The sequence below is a fragment of the Rhinichthys klamathensis genome, unplaced genomic scaffold (genome assembly GCF_029890125.1).
Source record: "Rhinichthys klamathensis goyatoka isolate OS25496 unplaced genomic scaffold, OSU_Roscu_1.1 h1tg000925l_1, whole genome shotgun sequence".
NCBI classification, from domain to species: domain Eukaryota; kingdom Metazoa; phylum Chordata; class Actinopteri; order Cypriniformes; family Leuciscidae; genus Rhinichthys; species Rhinichthys klamathensis.
In genome coordinates, this window is record NW_026607258.1 from 401,930 (window position 1) to 414,020 (window position 12,091).

General features: G+C 39.0%; 1 protein-coding gene across 1 annotated transcript; it reads left to right on the forward strand.

Annotated features, from left to right (window-relative positions):
* Positions 1-272: 272 nt before the first annotated feature.
* Positions 273-5,477, forward strand: LOC130078579 (myb/SANT-like DNA-binding domain-containing protein 2). Its single transcript, XM_056244130.1, has 4 exons — positions 273-740; positions 1,689-1,944; positions 2,812-2,875; positions 4,117-5,477. Exons 1-4 carry the CDS (start codon positions 300-302, stop codon positions 4,979-4,981), a joined length of 1,626 nt encoding a protein of 541 aa, XP_056100105.1. The 5' UTR covers positions 273-299; the 3' UTR covers positions 4,982-5,477.
* The last annotated feature ends 6,614 nt before the right edge of the window (positions 5,478-12,091 follow it).

Below are 12,091 nucleotides of genomic sequence, written 5' to 3' on the forward strand. Positions count from 1 at the left end.
TCCCAATGCGGGTATCTTTTGTATCAGCACTATTTAATATATATTTAATATTATTATTAATATTATACTTAAAAACAGTTACATTAATTCAAATTATACCTCCAAACTGTCTATATAAAAATATCCCTTTAATTACCTATAATATTTTGTATTTAATATTATTATTAGCTATAATGTAACATAAAGTATCAAGCAAACATGATAACGTTGAACTGTCATTATGAAGCTGTCAATCTCGCTTGGAATGAGCGCGCGTGCGCGCTTCCTCTCTGCCCCCTCCCCTTAGCAACAGAGGCAAGATGGCGGCCCCCAGTAACGCCGAGCGTTCTCCTGATATATCGGTGCCTCTGAAGATTCCCAAAACCGAGGTTCCTTCCCCAGAATCCGAGGATCTAAGTGACAGCAACCAATACCATTCCAACCCCTCCACCCCTAACAGATTCTCTCCTCTGAACGTCGGGGCTTCGCTGTCCGGGGGCGCAGGCCGGAGTGGATCGGCCTCTGCATCCAACAGCTTCACCGCTTGTCGAGGCATGTCGTGGACACCGTCCGAAACAAACGCGCTGATCGCCGTGTGGGGCAACGAGAGGCTGGCGGAGGCGCGGATGCAGCAGCTGGAGGTGGCCGGGACGGTGTTTTCTGGCAAGGCGCCGGGACCAGCGATGTACGAGCGGGTGTCCAGAGCGCTGTCAGAGCTGGGTTATGAAAGGACCCCATCCCAGTGTCGAGAGAGGATGAAGGTAAATAACACATCGAAACACATGGCTGTCACTCGGATATGCTCAGAAACGTGTTGTCATGTTTGTTTGGCAGTTTGTTTTTGTTACATAGTGCTTTGGTGAAGCTGTCAAAATCAAAACACTGTCTGTCTCCCCTCAGGGCAGGCAGGCTTATTAGACCGATGGCTGTCAGTTGTGAACATGGAGTTGTTGTCATGTGTATGGAAGATGGTCTCTGCTCCACAGAGCTTTGGTGAAGATGACAAAATGGCTGTGATTAGGGCATTCAACTTTAGAAATCACATAATATTCACATATAAGCACAAAAGCTTAATTGTCCGTACTGCCTGCTTCAGCATATACCTGTGAAATCACATATGCTACCCACCACAACATGAAAGTAATTTTCATCATATATATAATTTTACATTTAAATTAATCTTTTTTCTTTATTAATTTTGCATAGTAATATATTTCATATATATATATATATATATATATATATATATATATGTGTGTGTGTGTGTGTGTGTGTATATATATATATAAAGGTTGGTTTGAAATCAATATGATCAGGTTATTGTTACACCACACCAACTGAATAGCCTATGTCTGAATATGCATGTGTCCCTGCTATATAGTATGCAAAAAGCGGTATGTCAAATTTGTATGATGTCCGAGACTCTGAGTTAGTATCTAGTGTGCACATTTGTATTTCATAAGGCCATGCAAGCTGAGGTGCTATCAGATTTGAGAAGTTAATCAAGGAAATTGAGCGTGTCTTTTTAAGTGCGAGTCAGTGCTTTTTAAGGGTTTAAGTATTAGAAAGTAGTTATTCACGGTTTATAAGGAGCAAGTGCTTATTTGTTAGCCTATATATTCCTCAGAATCGGTTCAAATACAGTGTTCAATCTTCACGTATATTACTGCTTTTATAAACATGACCTTGATCCCTGTGGTCCTCTGCAGACACTTAGAAGGTGTTATAGCCGAGTGAAGGAGCATGGCATTGGGAAGAGGAAGAGCAGTTACTCCATCGAGCAGCTGGAGAAGGTGTTTGGGCAGGGCGGCTGGGATTCCCAAAGCTGTCAGCCTGTGCTGATCAACAGCAGCGGCCTCTACCAGGAGATGGAGTCAGACGGCAGTACTATGGAGGACTACTCTCAGGAGGACTGGTGCAATCAGGACCTTTCTGCGGCCTTCAATGAAGGAGACATAGAGACAGGTGAAAGCAATAATCTTTGAAGTGTAAATAAGTTTAAAGTCACAGATGTAATATCCTCTGTCTTTAAAAAGGAGATGGTTAAAAATCAAGGCAGGCAACCAAAAAGAGTCCTACTTGATTTCTGCTTCCACAGAATTCCTCATGAAGCTCCACTGATTTCCAGAAAATTGTATTACATATTTTTACATACAGTGTTCAAAACGTATTCTTTTTTTACTTTTATTACTTTTATTCAGCAAGTACACATTAAATTGATCAAAAGTGAATATTAAAATAATATTGAAGACTTTTACATTGTTACAAAAAATCGAATTAATATACTATTCTTTTTGAACTCTCTATTCATCAAAGAATCCTAAAAAATGCATCACGATTTTCACAAAACCATTGATAATAAAAAATGTGTCTTGAGCACCAAATCTACATATTAAAATGATTTCTGAAGGATCACGTGACACTGAAGACTGGAGTAAATGACTGATGAAAATTCAACTCAATAATTTCAACAATGAATTACATTTTAAAAATATATTAAAATAAACAGTTATTTTAAATTGCAATAATATTTCACAAAAGTACTGTATTTTTGATCAAATAAATACTATAGACGTCTTTCAAAAAGCCTAAATTATTAACAGTATTTATTATCAATATTACATATTTATTCATATATATGTGTAATATGAATGAACATTTTTGGATGTTTTTCTGCAATAAATTACTTCCACAGATTTCCAATTTTCTACTAAAATGTTATAAAAGTGTGCCATTTGGACCTAGTTATCAACCTGAATCTGTGAAAAAAATCTGATGCCACAAAAATGTGTATTTCTAATATCTCATATAATTCAATCTTGTCTTTCACAGACGAGAACCAGCTTCCAAAAACTAGAGTTCTTCAGATAAGACTGGAGCCATCTGAGCACACCCAGTAAGTTTGAACCAGTGTTCTATTTCCCAATATGTTTAAAGGTGCAGTGTGTGATTTTTAGCGACATCTAGCGGTTCGGTTGCGAGTTTGCACTAAGGGCTCAGCCCACTGCTCACCCCTCCCTTTCGAAGAAGCTACGGTGGCTAAAACGGGACAAACATATCGTCGTCTGAGACAGCAGAGAATAGCCAGAGTAAGCCAAGAGTGTGTAACATTGTCACTGTTTCTTTACCACAGTCCATTATAAACCACATCATGGATAAAGTTTACAAAGCCATAGTCAGGTGAGGATCAAGGGTCTTAATATATAATATAATAATAGTAATCAGCTGATTGTCTCACAAACGTAACCAGCACATTTCTCCCCACATAGCAAACCCATAATACAGCGAGGGAGAAGAACCACATGAAACTATGCAACTATATAGTTTTTCTAACAGGGTAGTAAAAGTTTAGCTGGCTAATATGAGCTGTTACTGTGGCTGAGCTGGTTAAAGCGTAAAGCCTTGTTTAAACTCGACGCTTCCGCATGATATGAGCCCAAAGGTGCGCACGGCAAAAATGACATGATTGTAACAGCGCGCGCCTCCGCATCCCTTAGACACCATTTACTACACACAATAGGCTTTTTTTCTCTGATTTTGAAAACTCTTCGCGATCAACTTAAAATGCTTCCAAGATCGACTTGTCGACCGCGATCGACGGGTTAGTGATCCCTGTAACATACTGTTTTACGGTCAATGACAAGAGTACTAATCAGCTGTCTCACGAACATAACCAGCACATTTATCCCCACATAGCAAAGCCATAACACAGCGAGGGAGAAGAACTAAGTTACATGAAACAGTCCAACTACATATTTACACCACTGACAAGGGAAAAGTCACTACTCACGGTGTTTATGGCTAGCTTCTAGGTTTCTGCGGCTTCTCTTTCAAGGTAGTGACGAAACGCGCTCTGTAACGCTGTTTGTTCGCGTTCGGCTACTGTAGAAACATGACGTCACAATATGTCGACCTTCATAGAAGGGGGTGCCCGCGGTTATGTAGATATAAATGTCTCATTCTAAGGTAATAAAAACATTACGGTTTATTAAATAAGTTCTTTATACACCACTGAAAACATAGTTATGGATGACATATTGCATTTCTGTTAATAGATACTCAATTTTTTTACACATTGCACCTTTAAATATTCCGAGTATTTCTCCTCACGTCCTCCTCTCCTTATGCTTTCTACAGACGCCAGGAAGTGATGCAGAACGTGATGCGTATCCTCGAGTCAGTAGAGGTCAAATGGGAGCACTTTCAGACATGGACTGACTTCTCTCGCCTCCACCTGTCCAATAAGCTGGCCATCTTCGGAGTGGGCTACAACACGCGGTGGCGAGAGGAGATCCGCTACCACTACGCGGAGATCAGCTCGCAGGTCCCTCTGGGAAAAAGACTACGGGAATACTTCAACCCTGAGAAGGTCGAGGGCAGGGTTATCATGACCAAGGTGCAGAAGATGAACTGGAAAAACGTGTATTATAAATTCCTCGACATCACTATCAGCGAAGCTCGCTGTTTGGAGCTGCACATGGAGGTGGACTGGATCCCGATCGCACAGACGAGAGCGGCAGGGTGCAGCAACAGCTCCCAGTACCTCCTGCCAGGGGGCATCCCAAAAACATACGGCCTGTACGCCATAGGCTACGAGGAGACCAGCGGGTCCAATTCGTCTAGCACAGAGGACAAGTCCTCATCCTCGCAGGAAGAGGAGGAGACGGACCATTGCGAGAGCGTAGAGAAGGACAAGAGGACATCAGCCAAAGTCACTTACTGTTACCTCGGCATTTCAGAGGAGAGGACGCTACAGCAATGTCTGTTCCAGCACTTTCAGACTTCAGGCAAACACTATGGACGAGGGGAGCCTTCAGCCATAACCAGGTTCCTGCAGGACAACTGCACCGGCCAGGCCAGGGAAAGCACCCTCTCTGGATTACACATCTACATTAAGTTTATCGAGGTGGAGCTGGACTTTCTCTCCGCCGGATCTTTATTGGAATGTTTAGAGACTGCGATCGGTTATTCGTTAAAGTTCAACAAGAAGAATGTGCTGTAACATTTGCCAATTAAGCTTTTTAAAGCCAGGAAATTGAAATATAGACTTGAACTCAAAGTATTTATGTGGTATGTCAGGCACAGTCTGTTCCGAAAGGAGCGGTAGTCTCCTTTGCAGTACCGTAATTGTCTTTATCAGGGAGCGTAAACGGGAGCAAACTGCCTTTATTTAAATCTCTCGAGCCATTGCAACAGAGATCCAAATGCAGGAACTGTCCGAAAAAAAGAATCCTCAACGAGAACTCTTAATTAATCTAAGTATAAAGTCTATCTACATAGAAGTATAAATACATATATATATATTTAAGAGTATATATTGATATTGTCAAGCATTCCAGCATTTTCAACTATAACATTCGAAGAATGTTTTTCATAAACCGTTTATCAATATTTGTTTTTTATTTGTGAGCTCACACAGTGTCTTTATGTATGATTGTTTCCAGGTCACAGTCTTGTTTACATGTTTGGAAGGACAAAAAATAAATTGATGAAATTAAGTGCTGTTCATTTACTTTTTTAGTCATTTTTTTCTCTTTTTTGTATGGTTTTTTTATTTATTCAAACCTTTCAAAATAACACAATAATGTTAATTGAATGTTAAATTCATCTTAAATTAGTTTTCTGCACCACATTTCGAGCACTTGATATGGTCTTTTTTGTGACCAGCAGGTGGTAGTAAAGATCTGTGAGTGGCTGAAAGAATAAGTGTCCATTAATGTCATTCTAGAATAGTGAATTATGTATTATAAATACTACTTATAGGGCCTAAGTAGTGCATGTCAAAGTACCTGTCAAACATTTGAAGTAAAGTGCTTTTTGTAATTCTTAAAACATGCAATACTTTAGTTCAATTTGACCCTGATGCAGTGAATTATACCCCAAATCAGGAGACAGTATCGTTCGTGTATTATTTAACATAATGTGTACTTTCTCTTTGTAATGCTGCTTGTGTAGTAAAGCTCTTTTATGGTGTTGCAAAGGTAGTTGGAGTGCTGGCGTTGGTCGAGCATGTGCTAAGAGAATCAATAATTCAAACACAAAGACTAATTTCCCTGCTTAGCCTGTCATATGAGATGAGTTTCTCCCTCGGCCAGGAAACAAAAACACTCCCAATGGAGGTTGCTACACTTTATCTAACCCCAAACATTTATTATTTGCTTTACTGATTGATTTATCTGGTTTAAAAATATTGGATGATGACTAAAATATATTTATTTCACCTTGTTCATAACACCTTTATCTCATGGGTATTTATTCAATCCTTGTGGTTTTTCCTTCAAATCTTTTTAAATCATTATTTAGCTTTTCAAACCGGAACCATTGATAACAGTGAACAAAATGTTCTAATATTACTTGTGTTCTTAAAAATAAAGTACAAAAGTCATGAGAATTACATCTATGAGAACCCTGGTGGGGAAAAAATATGCTAAGTGTACTTGCAGCCAGACTAATAATCAGTATACTTGAAGTGTACTATTTTGAAACAACTAATTTTGTACTAAGCATATTTTAGTTGTAATTAAATTGTAGTAAAGCATAACTTTAAGTGTATTTTTTTGTGTTTAAGTGAACAACTTCAAGGATAGCCTATTTAGTATAGGCTACTTTAATGCCTGTGTAGGACTGCTTGATTAGTGATATTAAAGTGAACTTTATTTGTGTTACAAGTAAATTTTCATTACGAGTGTCTTTGAAACATACAAGCAATATACCATAAGTTATTTATATATATTTTTTAATTTTATTTATTTTGTTTTCGACTTTAATTAGGGAAGGACAGTAGCTAGACAGGAAGTGAGGTGGGAGAGAGAGAGAGAGAGAGAGAGAGAGAGAGAGAGAGAGAGAGAGAGAGAGAGAGAGAGAGAGAGAGAGAGAGAGAGAGAGAGAGAGAGAGAGAGAGAGAGAGAGAGAGAGAGAGAGAGAGGAGGGATTGGACCAGGAAAGGTCCACGAGTAGCGACTCGAACTCAACTCGGGTCTCCCGAAGCACATGTCGCCGGTGCACTTGCCCACGAGGCTATCGTGGTGTGATATATTTGAGTCAAACTATAGGCTTCAATAACAAATGTACATTATTAGATAAATGAAACTTAGCTACTTTGTACAAAATACTATTGTATACTATAATGTACACTCACCTAAAGGATTATTAGGAACACCATATACTGTGTTTGACCCCCTTTCACCTTCAGAACTGCCTTAATTCTACGTGGCATTGATTTAACAAGGTGCTGAAAGCATTCTTTAGAAATGTTGGCCCATATTGATAGGATAGCATCTTGCAGTTGATGGAGATTTGTGGGATGCACATCCAGGGCACGAAGCTCCCGTTCCACCACATCCCAAAGATGCTCTATTGGGTTGAGATCTGGTGACTGTGTGGGGGCCATTTTAGTACAGTGAACTCATTAGCATGTTCAAGAAACCAATTTAAAATGATTCGAGCTTAAGTTTGTGACATGGTGCATTATCCTGCTGGAAGTAGCCATCAGATGATGGGTACATGGTGGCCATAAAGGGATGGACATGGTCAGAAACAAACGATGCCCAATTGGCACTAAGGGGACTAAAGTGTGCCAAGAAAACATCCCCCACACCATTACACCACCACCACCAGCCTGCACAGTGGTAACAAGGCATGATGGATCCATGTTCTCATTCTGTTTACGCCAAATTCTGACTCTACCATCTGAATGTCTCAACAGAAATCGAGACTCATCAGACCAGGCAACATTTTTCCAGTCTTCAACTGTCCAATTTTGGTGAGCTCTTGCAAACTGTAGCCTCTTTTCCCTATTTGTAGTGGAGATGAGTGGTACCCGGTGGGGTCTTCTGCTGTTGTAGCCCATCCGCCTCAAGGTTGTGCGTGTTGTGGCTTCACAAATGCTTTGCTGCATACCTCGGTTGTAACGAGTGGTTATTTCAGTCAAAGTTGCTCTTCTATCAGCTTGAATCAATCGGCCCATTCTCCTCTGACCTCTAGCATCAACAAGGCATTTTCGCCCACAGGACTGCCGCATACTGGATGTTTTTCCCTTTTCACACCATTCTTTGTAAACCCTAGAAATGGTTGTGCGTGAAAATCCCAGTAACTGAGCAGATTGTAAATACTCAGACCGGCCCGTCTGGCACCAACAACCATGCCACGCTCAAAATTGCTTAAATCACCTTTCTTTCCCATTCTGACATTCAGTTTGGAGTTCAGGAGATTGTCTTGACCAGGACCACACCCCTAAATGCATTGAAGCAACTGCCATGTGATTGGTTGATTAGATAATTGCAATATTGAGAAATTGAACAGGTGTTCCTAATAATCCTTTAGGTGAGTGTATTTTGAAAGTATACTTTCAATGCGTTGTTACAATGATAATTTCCAGCACACAGTTAAAATATACCAAAAATATATTTTTAATAAAGTGCAAATAAAACTAAAAAATAAGTGCATTTTAAAAAAATAAACTGAATTTTCACTTCAAGTATTTTTTTAAGTATATTTTTAGAAAATATACTAAAGTACAAATATTTTAAAGTGTGTTAAAAGCTGTATTATGAAAATAGGTAAAAGCATGATGCTAATAAACTTTTTAATATATTTAAAGATAGTACAATTTTTTTTAGTATATGTTGAGGTGTTTAAAGATGTGATTGGGCCAGCCCAGTGTCCATCAAGAAAAGAACCAATGGGCCGCTGATCTACGTTTTTCATGGGCCGGTCTGTCAAAAAAAAAAAAAAAAAAAAACTAACACTGACTTTTTTTGACCAATGCATTACACCGGCACTAACCCAGGGCCGCCAATTAAGCAAAAGAAAACAAAATGAATGGGCCGGTATGCCAGATTACCAGTCCAGGCCTGCTGTCAAGGTCCTTGAGTAGAAAGTTGTAACGTCAGTCAGGGGATAATTTTGGTTGCAGGGGTTGCATTTTGCAATGAAATAAATGAAAGTCGGGTTGACGTGAGAACCCGACGTCGGTTCGACGTCAAAACCTGACATGACGGTTTGACGTCAACCCGATTTTCATTTTCAACCACAATACAACATCTGTCCAACGTTGCAGATTAACGTCAATCTGACATTGGACATAAACCTGATTTTTAAATTCAACGTTGGGTTTGGTCTTCTAAATGCGAATTTTGTCATTGTTTTGGAGCACACTAGCTTATAGATAACAATAAGGCTAACATCTTCATACTAAAAGCCAAAAAACTTTTCATAGAGACTTTAAATAGGGCACTATTTGAGGGAACAGCCATTTGGGCGTCCTGAACCATTGTGGACGTTATTGCATTTATTCAATCTCACATTCAATCCCACTACTGGAACTGTGTTCTAGAAATAATTTTGATATTGATATGAGGGTGGATAGATTCAGAGGCATAAGGTAGCCTACTGTAAGTATTACATACAACAATGCAACAATAATAAAACAATGCATTGATGCTTCTGATACTTAAGTACTTCTGTACTTTTACTTAAAGCTGCAGTCCGCAATTTTTCCTCTTTGTCGCCATCTCTGTTAGAAATCTGCAATTGCAGTTATTCGCGGAATTATCAATAGTACTTCGACACGGCACAGCGCGGATGAACACAATGTTTGAGGAGAGTGTGCGGCTGTCAGGCCGGTGTGGATACAGTCATTCAGAATCACAGATTATTCTTTTTGGAAGTATGACCAACATAATAATTTTCATTTAATTTAACATCCACTTTTGTTCTGGTTCGGACACTGCAGTAAATCGCGCTGATTAAATCTAAAAATCACTTATCATATCACGCTAAACCATGCAAATTATACTTTGTTGTCAAATTGTTAATGTTAACAATGCCAGCATTGCGTGTCTACATGTAATGTCCTTCCGATATGTATCCTTATTTTCGCATGGGTCCTGCAGTCTCTTTTTTTCTGTAGCCACTCCGAAGTCCGAACGAAGTCTTTTGCATTTTACAGCGGGTGAATCTCTAGTTGTCACTGGTGATCGTCGTTTGAACCTTTCTGGATCCGCCATGAAATTGATGAGTTTAATTATATCAAGTGCTGTGAGAAAAGGCTATAAATCTCCACCTCCAACATCCTCACACGCAATATAGCCTACTAGCCGAGACTCCTCCTTTATGTGAGATGTGACGTAATGACGTAAAGACATGCTCAAATCTCCCGTGGAAATCCACCAGAGTTAAAAACATTATAACAAGCTTACCGCTTTGAATCGAGCTTTGAGGGCAAGCAGATAGTTTTGAACACTGGCTGGTTATGTATTTTCTCAAATATGTATTTTGGATCATTTTTAACCCAAAAAAAGCTACGGACTGCAGCTTTAAGTAAAAATCGGTCTTTACAACTTTTACTTGTAACGGAGTAATTTTTGACCAGTAGTATCTGTACTTTCACTCAAATAAGGAAGTTGTGTACTTTGTCCACCTCTCTCTCTCTCTCTCTCTCTCTGTGTGTGTGTGTGTGTGTGGAGAGAGAAAGAGGGAGACATAATAATTTTTCTTATTTATCCATCAGTTTCTGATTTAAACCTAGATTTTTATGTAGGTTCTCCTAGTATATACTATTATATTATATTATATTATAGAATAACAATAAAACTAATAATTATTCACAAATAAAATAAAGTTAAATTAACGAGTCACTATGCAAATTCATTCAGATTCATGTTCCCTATATAACTTTAAACAATGACGATAAAAAAATAGGAAACCAATTGTCAATTAAAATCCGTAATCCTCATGTTTTTTCATGCTTATCTCCTGGTTGTTTATGGGTGAGCTATGTATGTGGTCATAAATGATGATGATGGACCTTAATCACTGCAGCTCATGTTCACGTCATTATCTGTTCTATTTGCTTGTCTGGGAGCTGTGAGATGATTGTGGCTCTGAATTTGTTCTTGTGTGTAACTGTGTGACTAACAGCACTGACCTTTGGTCTGACGTAGGTTTTACAGCTCTGAATTGGTCAGTTTTGCCTTGGGAATGGCCAATAAGACCAATATCCTTTTGATCTGTTGTGTTTGTGTCTTTTTTAATAGTCGTTTATAGAATAAAAAAAAACGACCCTCTGTGTCAGGGCGTGTTATATTGTAGTTTAAACATCTGTTTATTCTATAATCCCATACACCCCAGCTCACCCTGTTCTTTGAATTTTGTCTGGATGCAGTTTGCCTGAGGTGCTCGAGCGCATTTAAGTTATTAGCTTTGACTGCAAAACCACATGATCGTGTCCGAGTGGCCCAGGGTGTAATCACAGAACTGAGCTCATCCGCCCCTAATAATCCAGCAGTCCGACTGCATCCACCTCAGCCCTGTTTCCATGGCAACACGCCATCCTAAAGAAACAGGAGTGAGGAGGTATTCACCTCCGAGGGCTGAGGCCACTGTACCGCCGTGACAAGCCCCACTCCCTGTCCTGTTGCATTATCATTTCAAGAGAAATGCACAACATTAGTGCTGCTGTCCCGTCTTACTGAACAACACTAGAGCAGCCTGAGTGTGTTTTTATTGGTCTTCGGTCTTTTAAAGAGTTAAATGAAACTTGGAAAGTCAACCTGGGTAACAGATACCATGTGGCATGAACTGTGACTGCAGTCATAGTCATATATTAACCATAAGTATATGTACATGAATTACTGATCTGTGAACATTATATAATGTTTTGATAATGACTTGTAGTGAAAGGGAAACGAAATAGTAATGAAAGTATTAAAGTGTTACCCGTATTAGTTTTTAAAAACACAATAAACATACTTATAATCATACATTAAATGGTATCATTAAATCTATCTATCTATCTATCTATCTATCTATCTATCTATCTATCTATCTATCTATCTATCTATCTATCTATCTATCTATCTATCTATCTATCTATCTATCTATCTATCTATCTATCTGTCTATCTATCTATCTATCTATCTATCTATCTATCTATCTATCTATCTATCTATCTATCTATCTATCTATCTATCTATCTGTCTGTCTGTTTTTTTTTTTTTTTTTTTTGCAGACTTCACCTGTAACAGAAGCGATGACGTGTCAGTGCACGCAGGGGGGGGGGCGTTGCGCGCGAGTGCAGGTGCATTCATCTCGGACTGAACTATACTGTGTT